Source organism: Hippocampus bargibanti, linkage group LG16, assembly GCF_051943395.1.
Source record: "Hippocampus bargibanti isolate YZ-2025 linkage group LG16, ASM5194339v1, whole genome shotgun sequence".
In the NCBI taxonomy this organism is placed as follows: domain Eukaryota; kingdom Metazoa; phylum Chordata; class Actinopteri; order Syngnathiformes; family Syngnathidae; genus Hippocampus; species Hippocampus bargibanti.
In genome coordinates, this window is record NC_142749.1 from 9,882,782 (window position 1) to 9,908,130 (window position 25,349).

The following is a 25,349-nucleotide window of genomic DNA, read 5'->3' on the forward strand; positions in this document are numbered from 1 at the left end:
CATTGAAATGTGGGATACAAATAGGCAGCGTTATTCTGTCAAATAGACTGTTGAAAATTAAAACTTCACCAAACATCTCATCGAATTCCAATAAAGATTTTCAGGACCACAACGCCAATGTCTTTTGCAGACGATCAAATCTGATTGGTTATCTTTTATTTTGAGACCCAAACCAGGAAATACAAACCGGAAATGACCGTATGACATGTTCCTATTTGCGAATGGCTCCCGAAAGATAAAGAAGCCCTCCGAAGATGGCCGGGGTGTTTGAGGTCGAGGTGGATGGAGTGGAGCACGACCATGGACCGGATCATCACAATAAACCGATCCAGGTGAGTGTTACGTGTTTTATGGGTCATCGTGACCCTACAAGCAGGTGGGAGGGATTGAGTTCCGGAGAGCTAGTTGCTAACAAGTCAAACGCCGCGCTAGCTTCTGTGCTCAGGTTTAGCCCAACGTCAGCACTTGTTTTCTTTTTAAAGCTCTCTGCTTAACGGGGGTGCGGTTCCACTGCATTGTCTTTCTCGCCTTATTCCGTTTTTGCGAAATCTGCAACAACACAATGAGTCAAGGTTTAACTCAGAGGCTAACTCGGTGGCTAAGGTTCCTGTCCTTGATGGAAGTCGATGACACAGTGCAGAATAAATTTGCCCCAATCCTTAATTTTTGACTTTAAAGTATACGGCTGACGTGGTCACTTGGGGTCAAAGGTAATATGTTTTTATGCCACAAAGGCGAGTCTCGTTCCTGAAAGGGCAAAATGTCACTGAAGTCCGCGATATCATCAGACTGAATCTCGGGACGCTCAGGCAGAACTACAACGTATGTCAAACCTTTTTCCTCTAGCATGACTCCTGTAAACCTAACAGATTGACACAGTGCTAACTTCACCAATTTGACCCCTTCCACAAAAACTTTGAAAATTACTTCAAGATACCACAAAATAAACCGGTGTATGAGTGTGCACACACCAATGTCTAGCTGTTCAACTGCAATGAATTGGTTTAAAATGAAACCAAATTGTATTCATTATTTTTGCGGGCAGGCGGGAGGGAGAAATATTTTCACCATGGCCTGAATAATACTCCATTACAATTATTAACAATGAAACACTGGTCATTTTTGTCGCTCCTTGTCTGCAGTTTGATGTGTCCAAGCTCTCACCAGAGGAGAAATGGAGGTTTGTATCCTTTCATCACTAAGTCCCTCTCAATGAAATAAATGTTATACATTGCTTGAGTATGTTCAAATATTGCACAGACAGCAGAAGGCTCAGAATGAATGACCGTTGCATGTCATTTTAAAAGCAAACATTTTACTTCATCGCTATGACTTGACGAGCTTCTATTTGTGCTGCGTTTCGTGTTTGTCTAACAGGATGGAGCACGCCAAGATGCATGCCAAACACAAAGGCCACGAGGCCATGCATGCGGAGATGGTGCTGATCCTTATTGTCACCCTTGTCATCGCCCAGCTCGTCCTAGTGCAGTGGAAACAGAGACACCCAAAGTCATACAATGTAAGAAAACGACATTCTCCCATCTGCCGCTGTGAAGAAATCACTATGCTGTTTTCCATAGCTCGGCATTATTTATTGATCCGTTTAACAGAAGTTTAGCAGTCATTTTGAATTTGAGCTTTGGAAGCCATGGATGGAAATTTAATGTGCTGTTGTGAGCAAATATTGACATTGAGTCAGGAGCAAATGGCCGAGAGCGCAAATAACTAGTCTGTTGGTGTAAAATTGTTAAGGAAGCACAATATTGAGGAACGCTGCCATTCCAGAGTCAAATGTTGTCATAGTAAAACCTTTGTGTTGATACGTGTAGTGTTTTAAATCCTTGTTAACTTATACACTGCCATTCCCGAATTTATTCGGGAATTGAAAATATGATGTCAAGCGCTATGCCCAAATTAGTTCGGGTTTTGTTTTTTATAATGCTTGGGTGCGACAAGGCGCTGACTTCTGGCCATGTTTTCCCCCTCCACAAGGGGACGGCATTTCCCCTTTTTCCATGTTAGCGCTTTGTTCCGGCTTCTGATGTTAAGGTGCTATATAAACCAATATGTATGCATTGCATTGTATTTTGGACAGCTGCCCTCATTTCATTTGTGTCATTTCAAATTCAAAAACTTCTCTGTTAGTAATGTTGTTTCTCTTTGGTCTTGTAGCTGGTGACTCTGTTCCAGATGTGGGTAGTTCCTCTCTACTTTACTACCAAACTTCACTGGTGGCGGTTCCTGATCACGTGGTTTATCTTCTCTGTCATCACAGCATATATTAGCTACCGTGCTACTCGCAAGCCTCTGGCCTGCACGACACCAAGGTAAAATGTAACTTATAAATAACATGTCTGGTTAAAAAAAACAAAAAATGCAACGTCAGTCCCGAACGGATGTTGTTTTCTTGCCGCCATTAGATTGGTGTACAAGTGGTTCCTCCTCCTCTACAAGATCAGTTATGCCACTGGGATAGTCGGCTACACTGTTGTCATGTTGACTCTTTTTGGGATCAATCTTATCTTCAGGTAGGTCATAATGCCTTTTCAATGTATTTTTTTTTACGGTCTATAGACATAACATTATTAAGAAAATGCACATTTTGCCACAGTCTGGTTTGCCAAAAGATAGTGCTGTATGCCACCATTGGCAATGTTCTCAATTTAAATACTGTCCCGCCATACCCCTGAATGTCCGAATATTGTTTTTTTTTTTAAACTCCATTTGGAAATATTTGCTGCTCAAAGGCCACATAGTATTCTGAAATGGACAGATGGGTGAGGTCATTTATAGATCAAAATAAAAAATGAGCGTTTATTTATTTTTGAAAAATGCTCTATAAATAGCAAGCGTTATTTTGTCAAATAGACTGTTGAAAATTAAAACTTGACCAAACATTTAACTGAATTCTAATTTCAGGTGACAGCATCAATTTCTTTTGCAGACGATTAAATCCTATTGGTTAACTTTTATTTTGAGACCATACCAGGAATTACAAACTGGAAGTGAACATATGACTTTTGTTGTTGTTGTTTTTAAACTCTGTTTGGAAATATTTGGTGCTCAAAGGCCACATAGCATTCTCAAATGACGGATGGGCAAAGTTATTTATAGATCAAAATATAAAATGAGCGTTTCTTATTTATCTCGATTAACACCACACATTGACATGATGAATAAGGACATATCTAACCATCACAGATTAGTTTAATCCGTTTCTATCTGTCATCAGAAAATGACATACCTGTCCACGTGATTAGAGTTATGGCTAAACATATAGTGGTCCCTCTTTGCAGGATAAAACCAGAAGATGCCATGGACTTTGGCGTGTCCCTGCTATTTTACGGACTATACTATGGTGTCCTCGGAAGGGACTTTGCTGAAATGTGTGCCGACTTCATGGCGTCAACAGTCGGGGTAAGCAAAGACCAGATTTGCTCATCACCGGTGTGACGACTGCTTCTCGGAAAAGTAACGTCCACTGTTTCATACCCCCCCCCCCCCATTTCTAGTATTACAGCGCATCCGGAATGCCAACCAAACATTTGTCGGATGATATCTGCGCCGTATGTGGTCAAGCCATCCTTGTTGATGTCAGTGAGGAGGGCATCATTGAGAACACGTACAGGCTATCCTGCAACCATGTGTATCCTTCACTCTAAATATGTGCATCGGAAAGTGAGAGCTGTTTATTAGTACTGACAGAATAGAACTACAGTGTTCCCCTACGATATCTTGATACATCTTTCATCTCCTTTGTTGAGTTTCTAAGCAAATTTCCCCCCTATTTTCTAAGAGTACAATAAACCGCACTACATCAAAGGTTCAGTTTTTGAGGTCCCATTTTTTTTTTATCGTTTGCTGCCTTTTTGTGGTGTTGTTTTGGCTCATTGTTGCTTTGTTAGCATGTATAGTTAGCATTAGCATTGAAATCTGGTTCTGGATAGTGCTTAGTTCATGTAAGGAAGGACCCACACAAGAGAGAGAAAAGGAATTAATATCCTTGTGGGACTGAGGCGGACCCTTGAGTAAACCCCATTTCAGATATTGGGCCATTTAGGTGGGAGCACTTCAAACTGAGCACACAGAGTGACTGTTATTGCACATTGCGAGAACAGTGAAACGCAAACAATGGGGAAATGCTCACAAGAGCTCTTATGGACCACAGCTCTCACCCGGAGACTGACACGTCCATGCGCCGACGTCACACAGCATCCCACCTGGCCAAATGCATGTCTAACTAACACACTTTGTAGTATTTTCTATATATTTTATATTAGTGCGTTTAGGTATGGTTAGTGTATTTTAATATGTTTGAAAGTGTGAATATGGTTTAAACTCAATATAAATATTCCATGATTTCATTACAGTGCCAAATTTCACCTCTGGAATGTATTGAACGGGGCTTTCCTTCTCAAATAGTTTTCGTTTAAAGCTTTGTCGTCATAATCTGGAAAGGCCCCGCGGACAAGTTGACATTTTGCTATGCAAGTTATTTTTATTATTATTGTTTGAATCAACAGTCTCCCCCCAAATTTTTTTGCCCCCACCACAAATCACAAATGTGTTTATAGCTGACATAAAAGTATGTCTGTGTTCCTAATTTCTGTCAGTCCAAACTTGTGTGTTTTTTCCCTCCTCATCTCCATATAGGAGTTAAAACGCAGACTCTTTGTTTCAGTTTCATCCTAATTGTTAGCAATTACGATCCTTGTAAGGGCTTGATCTCCCTTGACTTCACATCCAGGTTCCATGAGTTCTGCATTCGAGGTTGGTGCATCGTCGGAAAGAAGCAGATGTGCCCGTATTGCAAAGAGAAGGTGGATCTAAAGAGGATGTTCAGTAACCCGTATCCTTTTATCAAATGTGACATGCTCCAGTATGTTTTTAGTTGGTGGAAATTCATGGCTGTCGTTCTTGTTGGGCTAATTTGCTACATTGCGAATACTTTTCCCAGTGAAATATAGCTCACAGCATTTCAAGATTAAAGTGTAAATAATTGAGCACTCAATCGAACCTCGTGCTTACTGTAAAAAAATCCGTCATCTTGTTACCTATGTTGTAGAAAGCTCTGTTGGACTCAAAATTCTTCCTGTTTTGTGACCATAAGAATTTGACAAATGCTCCCATACTTATAAACATTCGAATTACGAACAATGGTATATATGAACATTTTTGTAGTAACATACAGTATGTAATTTTGTCTCCATGTACATATTGCTTATAGAGCATATATTTTATTAACTGTTTATTTTTCACTACAAACCTATACAGGTTACTTATACAAGCCTTAAAGGACAACCGACGTCTCCGGACAAGTATTGTCCAGAATTTGTAAAATGTCTTCAAATGACTTCTACTGAGCATATTTTAATAAGATTCCACCGCATATAGCTATATTTTACGTTTTAAGACTCGCGCTGAATATTCCGGAAGTCTTGTTTTTCAGTTGGTGACGAGTCTGTACGTGACGTCACTAAAGGAACGCCCCTGACCGAAAAAAAGACACATTGTAGCAGGTCGCTATTTTGTGCCTCTTTTTTTTGGGTGAGACATTTCCCCCCAATGTTGCCTCAAAATGGCACGAAATAAATTCTTTAATCGATTGCAAACAGGTATGCTTTCCTCTTCAGAACTATTTGAATCATATTCATAACTGGATGTGTAACAAGAAAGCATATTCTCCAAATCTGAAGCCAGTGTTTTGATTCTCCAGCAATTCAAGACGTCTTGGCGTGACGTCACGAACTGGGGGCGGGACTTTCTAAAAATGCCCAATTCGCAGCTCAATTTTTTGCAGATTTTGGACACTTTAAGTCATTTTTATTGGTGTTTTGCATTTGAATAAAAATATCATAGTGCGTGTTTTGGGTATTTTAGATGCTATAAAACGTTTTTCTGATGTCAGTTAAGAAACAAAAAAGTGACGTCGGTTGTCTTTTAAACATTTATACAAACCTTAAACATACTTATATACGCTCTAAACATAGATTCCATACAAAATACAGCACTGAAGCAACTAACAAACAAATTCACCTTACGAGCGACCGTTCGGAACATATCTCGTTCGTAAATTGGTAACCGTCTGTATTTTCTGATCATCTTTTGCTCACACTAGTGTTTTATTCGGTACCACAATTCCTGTTATAAAGGAAGTGTCTAATTAACGGAGGCAAGAGGCCCATCTCAAATGAGTGATAACCCTGATTTTTTTTAAATCATGCACACACAATATGAGAGATGTTTACATTTATTGTGTTTCTTCTTTTCCTTAATGAATGATTTTGTAGCTGGGAAAGGCCACATGTTATGTATGGACAACTTTTAGATTGGCTTCGCTACTTGGTGGCCTGGCAACCAGTTATTATTGGCTTTGTGCAAGCCATCAACTATATCCTCGGTCTGGAGTGACCGGCGAATGTTGGAAACCGAGAGACGTACCACACGGAGAAAAGTTTGGGAGCCTGACAATGAACTGAAACATCTGTTGAAAAAGTCTATTTCAAACGTTTTTTTTTTTTTTTTTGTAAATATTTTTAGGCACACGTTACCAGTACTAATGTTTCAATTGAGTCAGAATCTCAATATCTTGTCAATCCTCAGAAATGTCTTCACACCTTAATTGGGTTTTGTAACTAAAGGTGCAGTAAAGATGCTCAGAATTATTAGTTGGCTGTTTTTTTTATTCCGTTTTGTTTTTAAAAACACAATTTTGTTTCTAATGTACATTATGGACATTAATTTGTGGTGTTTTTTTTTGTCCCCTCCCCTACGGCTTTCCAGCTGATGCCGAAATGTTCTACTCGTTTACTGAACTTAAACACAATTGTCACTTGAGTACTCATAACGCATGTTAACGCCTTATTCACCAAATCTAAGTCACATTTAGTCCGATGAGGCTATAACATAACATCTGGTCAGAATTAGCTACAAAGCATTTAGTTAGATGTCAACGAACTACAGTAGATGACGACATTACATGTGTAAGAAATCCCCTTGGAACTCAACTTTAACACAGTAATTGTCACGGTAAAAAGGAAGTTGACACTCCGACTTGCATATAAAGACATCACGCATGTTTCGAGTAAGCAGTCAATTATAAATACCAAAAAGAGTCACCATGATGCTGTCCCATGTTATCAAAGGTAATCAACCCTCCTTCCTGATCTCATCTCACTGCATTCAGCAGTTTATTGTAAAGAGGTCATTTCTTCCACAGCTTTGGGTCTCTTAAGTTTATGGCTTTCTGATCCAGGTACCATTTTTTTGTTACATTCTCTCTTAATCAGATTTTAGTATTGATTCTTTTCATTTCTTGTCTCACAGAATCTGAAGATTCAGTCCAAATCGAGGCACATCCAGGTAAGACTCAATCATGGGCCTTGATCTTGGGGGGTTAGGGGGGGTTCAAAAGGGTGTATTGAGAAGCCATTCGCTCAGAGAATTCTGAAACATGTTTAACATTTAACTCATTCACTGCCATACGTGCAAATATGTGTCCACTCCAGTGCCAGGGTTTTTGTCATTGCCACTTGAATTCCAGGACCCACAGCATATTTAATTTTAGGACTACATCAACATTCAATACAGCATTAGAAACATTAGACTCTCTTCTTTCATCAGAAAAAAAAGTTAATTCCTAAATTATATGGGTCTGGCGTTATATGAGCTTGAAATGAGGGTGGTTGTCCAAAATACAATGTAATACACACATATTGGTTTATATAGCGCTTCAACAACTGAAGCTAGAACAGTGATAACACGGAAAAAAGGAAATGCTGCCCCCTTGTGTAAAAGAAAAAACAACATTGCCAGAGACCATGGCCAGCACTTTATAGGCACCCAAGCATGAAAAAAACGAAACCTGAACAAATTCGAGAATGGCGCTCAATGTCATATTTTCAATTCCCGAATAAATTCGGGAATTAGTTAAAAAAAAGGATGAATTACAATTTTGACATACTACTTTCTTTGACAAACATTGGTGTTTTCGTGTCTCAAACACATATGTGCATTTTGCTTTGAGGGCATCCATTGGTTCTCCATTATCGAGCTCTGACCAACATTGGCCGAGATGTCACGTTCCTCGACCGGCTCATCAATGGCTCATTCCTCAAAGACGTCCCCAGCAAAGACAGAATAACCGATGTGAGTTTTGTGTCGGCTTTCAGACAAAGCGAGTATGTGTTTTTATACTTCACATGTGTCTGATTTAGATCCGCCTTAGCTTGGGAATTTGCTGTTGAAGAACATCACCTGAGAGGACCTGAATGCCACTTTCACTTGTTTTCAAATAAACTGCTTAAATTTAATATATTGTGGTTAGAATATTTAACTAGCATTTGAAAAGTGTCATTTTTCGATATACAGTAAAGTCTCGTTATATCGATATCGGTTATATCGATAGTACTGCTCATTACCATACTATTTCTATGAACGCAAGAAGAAAATTTACATGCCGCAGGATCGGATATATCGATAGTCCGGTTATATCGATATTTTTTCCGACTCCCGAGAATATCGATATAACGAGACTTTACTGTATTCTGTATACATGCCAATGGATCGTATTGTATTCCGCTATTTACTCCAGCAGGGGGCAGAGTATTACTTGAAAAGCGTGGAGCCGAACTTGTTATTTAAGAACCCGAGTTGTCTATTCGATGAAAGATGAGGAGAGCCTCTTCATCGATTTTTGTTGTCGTTGCCCATTGTCACGGAACTGAAGCTATGAGTGTGTTGGGCCATAGACTGCGTTGAGTAATGCCCGCAATGAAATGTGCAATCTTCTTCTTTTCCTTTCGGCTTATCCCATCAAGGGGTCGCCACAGAAAATCAGTGTCCTCCATCTTTAGATGCCATCCAGTAACAATTAAATAATGTTTTGATGTGAAGTACATTCTCAGCTTGAGTCTTAGTTTGGCCCTTTTGATCGATGTACAAGTAAGGTTTGAGCTAGGAGTGTCACGAGCGTGTGAAGAACTTGGCAGTAGATGAGACTTGGTGCCACTGTTAGCTCCCTGGGGTCAAGGTCAAAGTCTAAATGCCTGTCATCTTTATTCGATGCACCCTGACCTCCAACAGACACTGCATCCCAACCGAAGCCATGGTCACGATGGCTCTTTCACACTTGTCAATCAAGCTATGCCATTGAATATTTTTTTCCAGGGTTGGGTTCTGATTTGTAACCATTTAATATGAACGGTGAATCACAATGATTAATATAATGAGAGTATTCACTTAAAACGGCAAACACTGTGATGTTGTATTCTGATTCCATTAGTTTATACTAGACTTGTGTGACCGTGCAAAGAATATATAGCGAGTCCCAGCCTGGAGCTATTTCTACTAGAGCAGTAGGAAATGCAGCATCCTTGTCTCATTGGTGACCGTTCTTTCACTAGACTGCCCATTGTGCGATGGAAGCTGAGCAGCCACAAAGACGGCAGGAAGAAACATTGTGCTTATGGGGGGAGGGGGTGGTTTTTTTCCTCCCCGCCAGAATGGGAGCGGTGCACAGGTCAGCTGAAACACACACACACACACACACACACACACACACACACACACACACATATATATATATATATATATGTATAATATGTATATGTATGTATGTATGGAGCATGTGGTTGTTTCAAATGTTATGAGTGCGGTGGCCAGAATCGCTTGAAAGTGACTCTCTTTTTACCTGATTGGCTGGGTGAAATATCCGTTTTATTTGTCGATACAAATATATGTTGGAAACTCCCTGTCACTATTTAATTGATCCCTTGCTTATCAAGAGCTAAGAGGTGAGACCCGCAAATGTCAAGTTCATATCTTGCGTCGTTCGAACGCCGTCCCTTGTGCAAACCGTTATTTGTCATCTCTGAAATTCCTCCAGGAAGCCCCTCCTAACACCAACCCCTTCCCACATCTCGGCATGAATCAGCCTGCATACCCACGCACTTTGCTCGCTGTGGGCTGTGCCTCCACCATGTCTGTGCGGCGCGAGGGAGGATGCTCGCCGGAGGCTTCCTTCTCTCTCAGGAGTCCGACGCAAAGTAGCCACTGGCTTCTTCTTCGTCCTCGTCTCCCCGATGCTGCTGCTGCAACTGCTGGAAGAAGCGAGGTCGTGCAGCATCCCACACCGTCCACCGAGCCTGACACGCATGATAAGTGAACGATCTCTTTGACGGCAGCCAGCAGCAGAGGAATGTGCCCAAGTGTGGTTTTCGAACCACACCGAGGAGCTACTTCTTGTTTTTTGTTTGTGTTTTGTTTTCTTAATCACTTAGACGCCGCAGAGCAAAACACAGCTCACGTGACTTGATCTGGCGTTACATTTTGTACCTCTTTTTTAAATATTTTATTGCTAGCGGCGTTGGTGGTTTGCAGCTTGCTGGGGGTTGTTTTTCTTCGCTTTGGTCACGCGTGGACAAGACAAACTTGTGCATGGCTCTGATCATGGAGCCCGTCAGCAAGTGGAGCTCCGGTCAAGTGGTGGACTGGATGAAAGGTAAGATTCGATCACACACCTAAAAGCGTGGACCAATATTGAGGGAACGAGCATTGCGTGCCTGGTGCACAAAAGACACTAAACACCTGATGAGCTTCAGCTTTAAATTACAGCATTTAATCGTCGGATCGATTTCCATCCCCACCCACCCTTCCCCACAGTGGAAAGCAATCGCCCTTTTCACTAGCTTGTTCTCAGCTGAACAAATCCCATCCAAGTGTCTTAACGATGTCAACAGACCTCTATTGTGCTCTTTTGTTACCGGCGTTTCACAGGAGGAGTCTTTTGGGGCGGGGGCTTTGGGGGAGGTCGATTCAGTTTTGAATTAACCTTTGCATCGAATTCGATTTAAAAATTCAAACGCCCCTCTTAATGCTTCTATATGCAATGTTGTGCAGCACACTCGTCCAGATGCCCACTCAATAAAGTCATCCTGACGACAGGCCACTTTATTAGGTACACCAGTACAGTCTCATGATAGGTTTTCTAGAGAGCATCCTTTCATTTTTGTGTTCCTGATTATAGAGTTCATGGAGTGGTTAATAAAAGTGCATAAAACACAAAAGTGCTGATAATCTTTTGATCAGGTAGCTGACAATACTGTATATTCTCCTGTGGCTGTGCGGCAGTACCATGAAATCTTAATATTAAATATCTGCATTGTTGGAGACTTTTTAAACATGTCCGTGAAGTCTGAAATTGCATTCCAATGCTCATCTTTTGGTTGTCTTTTAGGAATACTATTTTAAAGCTTGACAGCATGGCGCTCATGTGATATATATATATATATATATATATATATATATATATATATATATATATATATATATATATATATATATATTGTATATGGTCACTTCTAATTGAATCTAATTGATATTTTATATACACAATTACAAATTGTTGGATGGACCTCTTGTGATTTTTCTGCAACTACAGATTAAGATGAAACATAGCACTAAAAGAAGTTGATGACGTTTTCCGGTGCTGTTTTGCAAATGACGACATCTATTAAATTTGTTTTTTTGCCGAGAATGGGACACGCTTGAATGGATGATAGCTGGAAGGGACTTTTCCTCCTTTTTACTTGGCAGCCGACATTACCAGGTTTTTCGAAATGTTTTGCGATGTGAGCTGTGTTGTTTGGCTGTGCCACATGCTCATGTGTTTGATCACAAAGTCCCAGAGGATGCTTCAAATGATTTTTACCTTTTTTAGCGCGCACACACACTCCCGTAACTATAAAGATGATGGCGTTTTTTTAAACAGGCTCAGATGTATTTCAGGTAAAAGGGTCACCTAATAATAACGGTACAAACAGATGTTTTGGCTTGTCTTGTGGCTCAGTTTGAAATTCGTACACATGTCGTCAGATGATGTGATACATGAGATGATGCAAAGACGAGTGCAGTTCAAACCGAGATGGTGTGTAAAGAAACGAAGGGGCGAAGAGAATGTTTAGTTTCCCACATGTGACAAGTGGAGCAGCGACGGTTCTAGTGCCCGGGGCCCAGTAATGGTGATGTAAAGTGAGGGGGAGAGGTAGGGGGGCGTGGGTGGGTGTTCATGCTGGTAAAGAGCCTTCAGTCTTGTCCCCGCTTCTGAGGCCTGGCTACATTTTGCACTTACTATTCAGCGGCTTCATTATTAGCATAAGGGTTCGTGATGTCACAGGAGGGCAAACAGGGGCGCCCTGTGACCTTCCCACAATCCTGCTCTCACACCCCCCTCCCCCAACCGTAGTGCTTTGTGTGCGCAAGACGCTTTCTTCCCAGCTGTGACAAAGCCGCTTTAAAGGAGAGATTCTCATTAGGGGAAGAGAAAAGAATTCCAGCTTTGACTTCTTGGAATAATATGCAGCATAAAAGTGCAAATACATTCGATAAACGCGTCACAATGCATTCTTCTACACGTGTATCTTTTGTTCCGTTTGTGAGTCACATGATTTTTGACATTTATATGTTCTGTATGTCTACGTTTCTTGGCTACTCCCTGTATTCCTCACACAATATACAACCGACCTATGACGGCCCATATCCACCATTTAACATGTAATTTTCTCATTCCAGTGGTTTAGACATCACAAGATGATTTTGATTTCATCTCCTTGTGACGGATAATCTGGCTAGCTCATGAAATGAACAAGAAAAGTCATGGCGGAGATTATTGGCATCAGCACGCTATTATGAGTGATTCTGTGAACTGGGAGAGTGGTTGCAAATATTCACCTGATTTGTTTCATAAAATGCAGTACAGAATAACTCCATAAATCATACATAATAAATCCCATAATCGCCATAAATCATACATAATAAATTGTCCACAAACGTGAATACGATAGCATTTTTTTGTTTGTTTGCATGGGATGAGATGGGATATGCCAGTGGTGGGCCGTGCATGTCACTCCTAGGCCTTCAGTAGTGCTATGCCTGAATCATCGTGATACAATACAATCCATATTGATTATATAGCACTTTAACAACAGCTGAAGCTGTAACAATGCTCTTAACATAGACAACTATCATATACAGGAAATAAAGCAGTCACAACGCTAGTATGATGTCCAACTTTTTTGAAAAGTCCGTCTTGAAAATGGCTTTAACAGTAAATCTGCAACTCGATTTGCTATAAAAATTTAGTTGTTTACTTGTGCTTATGCAGTTCACTACGATACAGTGCTAGCTCTGGCCAGTATGCACTTGTCACTAGCGGCTCGTGATACTATGATTGACTAGCCAATCATAGTTTGTGAAAATGCTGACGTTGCCAGCGCCTTCGAGCAGACCTTGGGTTGCCAACTCCAACTCTGATTGGTTAAAGCAACAGTTTCATCCACATTGATTTTTAGGCTCCAGGGCCTGCAGAACTGATTGTGGAGGCATCCGGGTAGATTTGTGACCCTCGTAACGAATGATGGCTGAAATGTGATTAAATCCTTAAATACGAAACCACACATCTGGAAGCAGCCCAACAGGGGAAAAGTAATTAAAAAAAGCTGAAAGACAATCTAGAATTATTTAATAAGAATTAATAGATAAAATATAATTAACATCAGTCTGTGAATCACATATTTTTAGGGCAGCAGAGAAGGCTTTGCAGGCCTTGACGGTCCGCCACTGGGATCTACAAATGGCTGACAACCAGGCCAGGGTGTATCCCGCCTCTCAAAAGTTGGCTGGGGTGGTTTCCCTGAAACAGCTTCTCTATTTTTCCTGTACAAGCAGAACGTACATGTATACTGTACTTTATAGTTTTTTAACTTTTATTTTGAACCTTAAAACAAAAATAATGCACAAAATTGATCCACAATAGGAAAAAAAAGAAGTACACTTAGCATATTACTGTTGGGCGTGACAGTAGAGTAAAACTGGTCATGTTGAACGCAATCTTTTGTGGAAGCCGCCTGCCTCCATGTCCACTTTTTTGGCAAACTATTTTGGGCCATCGGTTGCAACTTCAATGGGTCCGCTATTTTTGTAGCATCTTTTATCTTATTCTGCTATTTTGTAAATCCTTGCAGACACCCCACTGCATAGTTTCTATGACAACATAGGGGGAATACTTCATTGACATCATGAGTCTGAATTCATTTGGTTGAATGGCTGATTAGTTCGGCCTTTCTGTTTTTGTGCGACGCATGAAACTTCTTTTTGTTCTTCCTCGCTCCTGTTGAGCTTGCCAGTTGAAGTTGGTCAGAATGTTTCACGGAATTGCATTTATCGGTATTTGATTAAACCAACGCAATGCGGAATTTCTCTTTGGGTGAGATCCTAATAGACTATCTGTGTCCTCAAAAACTAATCTCTTAAAGTAATTGGTTTTCTTATTAGTATGCTCGGCACCATCCAGTGACATTTAACTGTGAGTTTAATTCACATTTTACTCAAGTATAAATAAAAAAAGAAACCACACTTTCCTGGGTCAATGCAAGATACTTTTCTGCTTGAGCAGAGTTGAATACAAAAAGCCAAAATCACAGCAATCACTCCGGCGAAATTACATGACATATAATTATAATTGATAGATCTGACAACTCGATTTGCTCTAAATATTTAGTTGTTTTTAAATGAAGAAACATTTTGAGCATCAATTGAATTGTTATTTATTGAACTGACTTTGTCTATACCGTATCAGGTATGACTAAATAATACTTTCTTGAATCAATAATGCAATTACCGTATATTCCGGTGGATCGACGGAACGAAAAGCCTGACTTTTTTTTTCAAAAGATGACCCTGTGTATAAGGAAAAATAATTACTGTATTTTCAGCTGTATAAGGCCTACCCAAAAGCCTTGATTTTCTTCAAAAGATGACCTTGTGCCTCATATGCAGGTGCACCTTATATGTGAAGTAATATTGAGCCACAACATGGAGCGCCTTGTACTGCGGTGTGCCTTATATTTGGAAATATGTTATATATATATTTGGAAATATGTTTTATATATATATATTTTTTTTTTATAAACCTTTTTCATTCATTGAAGGTGTGTCTTATACTCCAGTGTATCTTATACACCGGAAAATACGGTACACCAGTGACGTGCAGTCAGGGGAGGCACAGCCTCACCTGTCATCATGGAAATATCAAATGACAAAATAAATTAAACATCTATATTTATTTAGTGATTTGTACTTTAATATTCTTTTCCATTTAACTTCACCATTTTAGGATTTTTTTTTTATTCAAAATCGCAGAATTTTCACATTTACCGTTCAAATGCTAAGTAGACACGAGCGGTGAGGCAGCAGCCGGCTGAGCCTCACCATGGATTGCGCAATCACTATGCTTACTGTGCTGGCTTGCTCTGCAGTGAGACCGCATTGCTGTCCCTCTGCATATCGCTATTAAAGTGTTCAAAAGCTTTTAGTATATGAACTAAATTTCTACAGTTTAGCTGGTGTATATAATGTACAGTCACTGTACATTATAAACACTATACAACAGTGTTTATTTTATTTTTATCAAAACTGTGCAGAGGTGAGGCACACAGTTCTCCTGCCTCATGACAGGGGGCGCTAGTGATTACCGATTCTTCTTGCGACTCCTCGGCTGCAGAATAATAGAATTAGTGAACCATCACCACCTTGCAAATCGTGACAAGATCAAGTCTAAAAATTTGATTATTAATTCTAAAATAATTAATTGAGGTACTTTTGTGCCTATACCTTCCGCAATACACTTCTAAGGAAGGAGGCAGACAGACGGCACATTTTAACAACAACCGCACCAAAGGATTTAACACCTGCTGCCTTACTTAACGATGTAAAAACAACACGCCCTCCCCAAAAAAGCTGAGCACAGAAGCTCTGCTTGTTTTAGGTTGGTGCTTTTTTTCAAGTCATACTGAAAAATAAATGATAATGAGGTCTGTTGAGTGCAGCTGTCTGTGGCTTTCCTGAAGAGAACCAAAGACACCAGAGAATGTAAACAAAAAATGCTATCAAAATCTTCATTGCAAGAATGTTTGCCTGACTTCTAGATACCACAAAAAGCGCCATTGCCAGGCAACAAACAGTTGGCAAGTGTGTAAGTTGCCCTTGTTTGCTTCCCTGAGGACTGGACGACTGCCTGCAGCAGTACATCAAGACGTTTGAGAGGGAGAAAGTCGGCGGGGACCAGCTGCTCCGTATCACCCACCAAGAACTGGAGGACTTGGGAGTGTCCAGGATCGGCCATCAGGAGCTCATCCTGGAGGCGGTGGACTTGCTATGTGCTCTGGTGAGTCCAAATGTCCCACACGGCCTCTCCCACACTTGTGTTAATGCTTCAGTTTGGAAGAAGCAGTTCCACATTTCGGTCGTCAATAGACTGATGATCAGGTTAGACGGGGTGGAAAAATGGAAGATGAAGATGACAGACGCACGAAGAGACAGAATGATCACCATTCTGCCTCTTCATGCGTCTGTCATCTTCATCTTTCTTCCATTTTTAGTGCACTGGGGTCACAGATGCAATCTGAATGTAAAAATCCTTTCATCCTACATCCCCGCGCAGGGGCCTTGCTTCAGCTGTAAAGCTTCTTACATAACTCAGATTTACTTTAAAGTCACTCAGACGCTGCTGTATTCGATATTATTAGTGTCCCTCCTGCCGCGCTCTCATCACCCAGGAGGACTCCATACACACCCTGAGGACCGCGGTCCCGCTTTGGCGTACGGCCTAGCAAGGGATTGCCCCCATGTGCTGCATCTTTCGCCGTGCCACATGTTGACTTTACGCCTCGCAAACACTTAATCTGACTCCGTAAATCAAGGGTGTCAAACTAATTTTTTTGCCGCGGGCCACATTCTAGTTACAGTTTCCTCTCGGGTGGGGAGGGGGGGGGGGCTTATGAATTTGGGGAAGCCGTTACAATGTTTAATCCCCTCCCCAGATTACAAATGGACCGCAAAACAAATTAATTAACTCATTCGCTGCCAAACGTGCAAAAATGTGTCCTCTCCAGTGCCAGGGTTTTTGTCATTGTCACTTGAATTCCAGGGCACACAGAATATTGAGTTTTAGGACTACGTAAACATTCACTGCAGCGTAATAAACCTTAGACTCTCTTCTTTCATCAGAAAAAAAGAGTTAATTCCTAAATTATATGGGTCTGGAGTTATATGATCTTGAAATAAGGATGGTGTCCAAAATACAATGCAATACATACATATTGGTTTATATAGCGCTTTAACAACAGCTGAAGTCGGAAGAAAGCGCGAACATGGAAAAAGGAAAATGCTGCCCCCTTGTGGAACAGAAAAAAACCATTGCCAGAGGCCATGGCCAGCGCTTTATCGGGACCCAAGCAAAAAAAAAACAAAAACAAAAAAAAAAACAAATTCAGGAATGGCGATCTCCGACATATTTTCAATTCCCGAATAAATTTGTGAATGAGTTAATAAGTAGCTTTCAAATTTGAAGTAAAATATTGACTGGTATTATAGTTTACATGGGACAATTTGACATTTTTGTTCGCACTTTAGTGAGCATTTGATTTCGCCGTCCAAATAAAAAGATCTGGTGGGCCAGATTTGGCCCCTGGGCCATGACTTTGACACCTGTGCCATAAGTAATTAAAGTGCTTGACAGTATGATAAAGTCAATTCTTTTCTAGAATTACGGACTGGAGACGGAAAATCTCAAGACTCTCTCTCATAAACTCAACGCCTCAGCCAAGAACCTCCAGAACTTTATCGCCGGGAGACGGCGCAGCGGCCACTACGACGGCCGAGCCACACGTAAGCTACCCAATGACTTCCTCACCTCCGTGGTGGACCTAATTGCCGCCGCCAAAAGCCTTCTGGCGTGGCTGGACAGGTGAGATCCTGATTGATTCCATGTATAACCACATTGAAAACGGATTTGTTTGTCTCAAAGGAGAAACCATCTCATGGTTAATTCCAGGTGCTCCTTCTTCTCCAGGTCGCCATTCGCCTCCGTGGCTGATTACGGCGTCACCAGGAACAATGTGATCCAGCTCTGTTTGGAGCTTACCACAATTGTACAGCAGGTACAGATTTGTTGCAAATTTGCAAAACATTGCTTGGTTACAGTAAACCATTACTAAAGTTTCTAGCACATAATGACTGAATTACGTGCCAGCAGCCATTACTTTTTATTATGCATTTCATCCTCCTGGAGCGTCAACTGGGAAGAGGGATTTCCTCTCCGCAGCCAATCGTAAGCGAGCTTGGCGGATTGGGGCCTGAAGTCGTTGGCAACACTTTAACATAGGCGCTGATTGGTCAGCCTTGGTGTCCGTCGCGTAAATATCCTTGTAACCTCCAATGTGTCTGTGTAGGTGCGTGTGCGTGAAGCACAATACGCAGCCATTCGCAAGCGACTTCGGCTAGAAAAAGCGCACAATACAAAATCTAACGTACAGTATCTAAATTGTACAGCATCTCTGTCCGAACATTTTTCGACATACTGTACCCGCAAAAATGTTCGTATGTACCGTTATTCGTAACTCAAATGTTCGTAAGTTGCGGAGCGTCTGTAACTTTGTGCTGAGAGTTCATTGGCGATGAACTCACATTCTTCATAGTTTGCCGATCAATTGCTGTTGGAGAACCCCGTATCCCAATCAAGTGAGAGACTGTTTTTGAGAAATGCATTCGCGCTGCCTGGTGATTCATTTGTTTTGTGTTGGTGTGTGTCTGTGTGGGCGTTTTGGAGGTTAGAGGGGCCAAGCTGCTTGATTTTCTGCTTATATCCTCCTACAGCCAAAATGCCAATAATAACCCATTTGGACACATTCTCTTGTGGTAACGCCGCTCTCTTAATGTTCCCCCCTCTCAGGACTGCTCTGTTTATGAAACGGAGAACAAAATCCTTCATGTGGTGAGTTCTTTTCGCATATACCCCCACCGTCCCCTCTACCCACACACTCCAAAATCACTTTTTAACCCCGCTTTGTCCTCCGCAGTGTAAAACTCTCTCTGACGTATGCGACCACATTATCTCTCTGTCCTCGGATCCCATTGTGTCGCAAGCTGCGCATCTGGAGGTGGTGCAACTGGCCAACATCAAATCTACCGAGGGATTGGTAAATCCTCACTATTTATTTGGAGATTGTCTTTGGTGCCATTGGAGAAACTGTGTTCTATGCAAATGAATGTGCTTGAGATTTCTTGCATCCTGAAGCAGTGGCGAGCCGTAAATGTCACACTTCGACCTTCAGTAGTGCGACGTCTGAATCAATTCAACCCTTAACTATTTTCTGACTGAAGAACCCTTACTGTAGCTAGAGCTGCGACTGCGACTCATTAAGAGGGTGGTGTGATTTAATACAAATCCACTAGAGGGTACCGTTAGCCAGGAAATAAGGCCTGCAAGAAGGCCTTGGTTTCGCCAAATCAAAATCCGAGTTAGTTAAACCAACAGTTTTATTTTACTCTCCAGGGCCCACAGAACTGATTGTGAACGCGTCCAGGTAGATTTCTGAGCCTGGTAACAAATAATGGCTGAAATGTGATTGGTTAAACCCATTAATATGAAAACACTGGAAGCAGAAAAAAGGAGTAAAGTAATGAGAGGAAGCTGAAAGACCATTTGGAATTATCAAAGTCAAAAAAGTCAAAGTCAGCTTTATTGTCAAATATGCTAATATGCATGACATACAGCACAGATGAAATTACTGTCCTCTCTGACCCAGCATGCAAGGCACTTATAATTACTTTAACAAACATAAACATGAAAACGCCAATTTGCCGGGAGAGGGGAGCCGCTGCGTGTTCACGCGCCGCCATCTTGGGAAAAAAAATCTGAAAAAATAACAAATATGACAACACAAAGACACAGAGTCATTCATTCTTCAGGACTTGCTGTACCCTCTTTGTGATGACATGAAGCAGTTCTAGTGAAAAGAGGAGAGGATCAAAGCATCCATGTCAGCAGTGGATCAGGGACGTCATGGTGGAATTTGTACGTCTACTACAAGCTAAATGTTGAAAGCAAACACGAAGCTGTAGTTATTAAACTATGCTATGAGCTATGAGTTATTAAACTCATATGCCGCCATTCCCGAATTTATTCTCATATTGAAAAGTGCGACGTGGAGCGCCATTACCGAATTTGGGTTTGTGTTTTTCTTGCGGCGGTGCCAATAAAGCACTGGTCAGACTTCTCGCAATGTTTATCCTTTCAATGAGGAGGCAGCATTTGCCTTTTGTCCATGTTAGCGCTTTGTTACAGCTTCAGCTGGTGTTAAAGCGCGATATAAATCAATATGTATGTATTGCATTGTATTATGTACAGCCAACCCCATTTCAAGCTCAGATAACCCCAGACACATATAACTTTGGAATTAACTATTTTTTCCTCATGAAAGAAGAGAGTCTAAGATTTCTAATGCCTTGCTCCGATGGTCCACCTCTGTCATTCCCAGCGGTGATGGAAAAAAAACAGGTTTCATGACAGTCTCAATTGTTTGTATGCTTAAACGTAAACAAAGTGGTCCCTTTGCCAGTTGTTGTACCTTTTCTGACCATTAACAGTGCCTCATATTGTGAACTCTGGAGGGTACATGACATTAAAGGACAACTGACGTCTCCGGACAAGTTGTGTCCATAATTTGTAAAATGTCTTCAAATGACTTTTGCGGAGCGTATTTTACAAAGATTCCACCGCATATAGCTATATTTTACGTTTTAAGACTTGTGCTAAATATTCCGGAAGTGTTGTTTTTGAGTTGGTGATGAGTCCGTACGTGACGTCACTAAAGGAACGCCCCTGACCGAAAAAAGGACACATTGTAGCAGTCCTTCCGTCACGTCAATGCTTGTTTGGTCTGAAAACCTCGTGTTGCGCCAGAAGAGGGCGTCCAAGCTCCATATAAGGAATTTATCAGCCTGTGGAAACGCAATACACTGTCATCAGAATCAGAATCAGAATCAGAATCAGATCATGTCTACAAGAGGTTGCCATTTTCTGCCTTTTTTGGGTGCGACATTTCCCATCCCAGATGCCTCAAAATGACACAGAATAAATTATTTAATTGATTGCAAACATGTATGCTTTCCTCTTCAGAACTATTTGAATCATATTCATAACTGGATGTGTAACAAGAAAGCATATTCTGCGAATCTGAAGCCATTGTTTTGATTCTCCAGCAATGCAAGACGTCTTGGCATGACGTCACGAAATGGGGGCGGGACTTTCTGAAAATGCCCAATTCGGAGCTCAATTTTTTTGCAGATTTTGGACACTTTAAGTCATTTTTATTGGTGTTTTGCATTTGAATAAAAATATCATACTGCGTGTTTTGGGTATTTTAAATGCTATAAAATGTATTTCTGATGTCAGTTAGGAAACAAAAAAGTGACGTCGGTTGTCCTTTAAGTTGCACCTTGGACAACAAAAATAGACCCCCAGAGACCATTTTTCTTCTACTGGTAGTGTACATTCACTCTGTACTGGTTCTTTTATTTCCCCCCCTGATACAAGTCATTTTTGTTTTTGACATAAAATTGAATTGAGCTGAGTAAAGTCATCGGGCTTCCCTGCATGCAAATCAGATGACCGCTGTTAGAATTTTTACAGCGCGTATGCACTTTCTCGATTTAAAGGACAGAGTGTAATGAACCAAATTCCAAATCTTTGGCTTTTTGAATACTTGCTTGCATTTGCCTGTCAATTATAGTCAAAAGTCTGAAACGCAGAAACATCACCATGTGCTGGATTTTCATCTCTGGTGATGCTCTGCCAGCCCTCTGACTCCTAATTGGGTGCCTTCACAATATGCCTTATCTGAATTGTAAAACGGCAGCCAATGAGTTTTGAAGCTTTTTTTTTTAAATCGATATAGGCAGATCATGTTGCCCAAAACGCTTTAGAATTCATTTGGCTGCTTTTGTGAGAAGTCACATCCATGGAGAAATACATGTCGATGAACATTATTTTTCAATGGAAATGAGTTGCTGCTCTATTTTAAAGACAATGCTTTCAATATCAGACCTGGCATGACTTCACATATTTACTAGCGAGCCTCATGACCACCGTTGACCTCCCAGTCATAAAAAAAAAGAAAACTAGGTTTTGCTGAGCTCCTGGGCATATGAGTCAGCTAATGCGATTCAAAGAATGGGTCACTCATGTTAATATTGGGAGGGGTGAGGGGAATGTTATGCTCCAACACATATTTGTAAGTGGATCTCCTTTGAGACATGGAAATTGGGTTATGGAGCAAAGAAAACAGACTCGAACCATCAACGGTTAGTGGGACCGCATCATAGCGCTGACCCACACTGCAATGCGAGCATCCCAGCTTGGGGCCATGTCCAAAGCCCCTCCTAGTCCACCCCCACACAAATACAAGCAAAGGCCAAAGCAAGCTCTCTCATCCGTTCACAGAACACTGGGCGCAGTGGCCTCAAAATAAACCTTTTTACAGCCTTACAGTCGTCTCCAAGACCAGCATACCGCTACTGTTTTCAAGTGTGAGTGTTCACGTGCGCATTTGTTTGGATTTCTGAGCGACGGAGACAAAGTGCGTGTTTGGGTGTCACCCGTGCACTTGTGACCCCTTTTAGTGGAAGCTTTCAATTTGATCTGATGTCTATACCAAGATAAATAATCCGCTACATTTGAGTCAATCTGCCATTTGTCCCAAAAGAACGCTGAATCAATTTGAAATCCGCCTGATACATTTAGATCATGAGTGTCGTGAAGATCTAAACATTTAACGCTTTTGCAAAACTATACATGTGTTTATTTATTTATTTGTTTGTTTGTTGATTTATTTGTTTGTTGATTTATTTGTTTGTTTGTTGATTTATTTATTTGTTTATGTGTTTATTATTCTTTATTTTTTGTATATTTATGTATTTTTTCTGTTTTCATTTATTTATTTAGTTATTTAATGTATTTATTTATTTGTTATTTATTTTATGTGTGTATTAGTGTATTTATTTATTTGTTTATGTATTTTTTTCTTTGTTCATCTATTTATTTTTATATTTGTTTGTACATTTATTTATGTATTTGTTTTGTTTGTGTATTTGTGTATTTATTTATGTATTTGTTTATTATTTTGTGCATTGTGTATTTATTAATTTATTTAATTTATTTATTTGTTTGTGTTATTTATTTTGTGTGTGTTTTGTGTATGTATTTATGTATCTGTCTATTTGTTGTTTTTTTTATCTATATATTTATTTAGTATATTTATTCGTTTTTTTTTTTGGTATTTAGGTATTTATGCATTTATTTATTTATTTATTTATTTGTTTGTTTTAACCACAGGGCATGTACATCAAGTCAACATATGACGGTTTGCACGTCATCACCGGGACAACAGAGGGAGTAAGTGCATTCATTTCTTTTTGTGTCGCTTTTTTCCGTAACATTGTTTCCCTAATCGCTTTTTGTCTTTTAGTCTCCGGCTGACCGCTGTAAGAAAATTCACGCTGGAGATGAAGTCATTCAAGTCAATCACCAGACAGTGGTAAGGCTCCCTTCGAAGGCGGAGTTTCACTCCAATAACAACACAATCCCCTTTTTTTCTTTTTTTGGGATACAAAGAAGACTGTGCACTGTTTCTGACCTCTAATCCAAACCGGGCAATTGGCAAGTGCCCTTTCGTCTTTCCTTCTTTCTTTTTTTCCCCCTTGGGTCGCTATAAATGTACCATACACGTGCGGAAGAGATGTACTGTATATAAGCACCATTTTCCTTACAAGATGAACCAAAAAAGTTTTATTTTGACACACAGCCATCACCTAATCAGTAGGATGTGGTCTAAATTTACTTATTTACAATACACAATAGCTCAAACAGGAAATGTGCAGCGAACATAACAACCTGAAATTTGTGTGGTGCACTCTGTACATTCAAAACTTAGATATAATTTCTATTTGTGAGTATGCATGGAAGAAAATGTAATTATGCGCCGGAGGCAAGTCACCTCAACCACTCAATGCAGCATGCTTATTTTATTTGTTTTTTATTCTCCACCACCCTGAAATCCAGATCAAGACTCTTTTCATGTGGTAGAAAAGAATCAAAAGCTCACGCTCCGCTAAAAACAACAACCCCGGTAGAAACCAAGCTATTCATGGCATTAAAATTGGAAGGAAAGCGCAGGTGTAGATTCTTCATCCACCGAGCATGAATCTGAGCCATGGCTTTTGTTTGTCATTTGCTTTGCCAAAGTCTCTTTGTCGTTGTGCGTCTGTTTGGGAGATTTTTAAAAACATTCCTCGAAAAAAAAAAGGTGAAGCATTGTGCTCCACTTTTTTAAATAGCGATTGTGTGTCTCCTGCACTATTCACTCAGTGACAGTACCTACAGTAGAGTAAGCGCTGTTTCAGGAATTTCACTTTCTGTCAAGTGTCACAAAAGTGGAAAGGATTTGAGCGTTGTGGTACTCACAAGACTGGCTTACATCTTATCCACATTTTTTCAGTGTGCCGTGTGTGTGTGTTTATTTAATGAAATTCTGCCACAGAGGCACTTTTTTCCTGAAACTAGACAGGAAATCTGCAAAATTTGACTTTTTATTGCTTTACACAAAAAAAATTGTTGTGGGCCACCCTTGCCAAATATTACGGCAGGCTTTGTGTTGTCTTTTGCACCCTTTCGGTGTGAGGGCCCCACTGCAGTGAGTGTCGAGATGAAAAATAACTTGGAATGTGACAAAGTAATTGCTCGGTTAGTGCTTGAGATGTCCACCGTTTCCCAGGCTGCTCAAAATAAACAATTGACCCAATGTACACAGTGCGTCAAAACGTGTACCGTTTCTCACACTGGCAAATATTAGCAGACATATTTGAAACGCCACGTGACGTTTTTTTTTGCACACTGAGCATCACCAAACTGAGTTGAATTCTATGAACAAGGCGTGTAGCTGTTTGTAACCCGGAGGCTTAGTGCGACTTGACAGAACCTTCAGAATGATGACACGGGAGGCCTCATCAACAATAACCACTGAGGATGTTTGCTTTGCCGCACCGCATCCATGTCGTGATTGATGGTTAATATGATCATGTTTACCATATAAGCCATACATTTATTTTTTAACTTCACTGGGTGTTCAAAGTGGACACTATGAGGTAATACAACCTTGTCATTTATTTCAACCAAACCAGCAAATTAAAAAAATATGTCACCCTCCTCCCCCGTCCATTTTCCGAACCACTGGTGGGAACGTACAAACTCCACACAGGGAGGCCAATTGATATCATTAGTTTTTAATGGTTGAAATATGAATGGAATTACACAACAGTAGTTAGTTTTGATGTTATTGCTGTTGATTGAGGTTGACTAAAACACAATGTTGTACTTTTAAGAGTACATACTAAATTGAAACAAAAAATAATATTCCTGCTTTAAATTGCCTCACTGGAAATATTTCTGGACTAAG

At 40.4% G+C, this 25,349-nt stretch overlaps 3 protein-coding genes across 4 annotated transcripts in view; all 3 read left to right on the forward strand.

The window, feature by feature from the left end:
- Nucleotides 1-200: 200 nt before the first annotated feature.
- rnf121 (ring finger protein 121) lies at nucleotides 201-6,665 on the forward strand. Its single transcript, XM_089016582.1, has 9 exons — nucleotides 201-332; nucleotides 1,143-1,180; nucleotides 1,378-1,519; nucleotides 2,173-2,327; nucleotides 2,421-2,528; nucleotides 3,297-3,417; nucleotides 3,513-3,646; nucleotides 4,748-4,849; nucleotides 6,291-6,665. Exons 1-9 carry the CDS (start codon nucleotides 255-257, stop codon nucleotides 6,409-6,411), a joined length of 999 nt encoding a protein of 332 aa, XP_088872708.1. The 5' UTR covers nucleotides 201-254; the 3' UTR covers nucleotides 6,412-6,665.
- A 189-nt stretch (nucleotides 6,666-6,854) lies between these two features.
- Nucleotides 6,855-10,174, forward strand: LOC148886371 (uncharacterized). Its single transcript, XM_089016584.1, has 5 exons — nucleotides 6,855-7,145; nucleotides 7,220-7,255; nucleotides 7,327-7,362; nucleotides 8,027-8,148; nucleotides 9,887-10,174. Exons 1-5 carry the CDS (start codon nucleotides 7,121-7,123, stop codon nucleotides 10,163-10,165), a joined length of 498 nt encoding a protein of 165 aa, XP_088872710.1. The 5' UTR covers nucleotides 6,855-7,120; the 3' UTR covers nucleotides 10,166-10,174.
- Nucleotides 10,175-10,182: 8 nt separating this feature from the next.
- Nucleotides 10,183-25,349, forward strand: part of LOC148886372 (connector enhancer of kinase suppressor of ras 2-like) — a 33,426-nt gene continuing 18,259 nt past the window's right edge. Inside the window, exons 1-8 of one of the 2 annotated variants that reach the window (XM_089016580.1) lie at nucleotides 10,183-10,501; nucleotides 16,059-16,222; nucleotides 17,601-17,803; nucleotides 17,891-17,996; nucleotides 18,788-18,829; nucleotides 18,915-19,034; nucleotides 23,231-23,290; nucleotides 23,364-23,432. In XM_089016580.1, the coding sequence (XP_088872706.1) occupies nucleotides 10,438-10,501; nucleotides 16,059-16,222; nucleotides 17,601-17,803; nucleotides 17,891-17,996; nucleotides 18,788-18,829; nucleotides 18,915-19,034; nucleotides 23,231-23,290; nucleotides 23,364-23,432 (828 nt within the window). In that variant the 5' untranslated portion in view covers nucleotides 10,183-10,437. The remainder of the gene's footprint in view (nucleotides 10,502-16,058; nucleotides 16,223-17,600; nucleotides 17,804-17,890; nucleotides 17,997-18,787; nucleotides 18,830-18,914; nucleotides 19,035-23,230; nucleotides 23,291-23,363; nucleotides 23,433-25,349) is intronic. The other variant, XM_089016581.1, reaches the window with a different exon arrangement.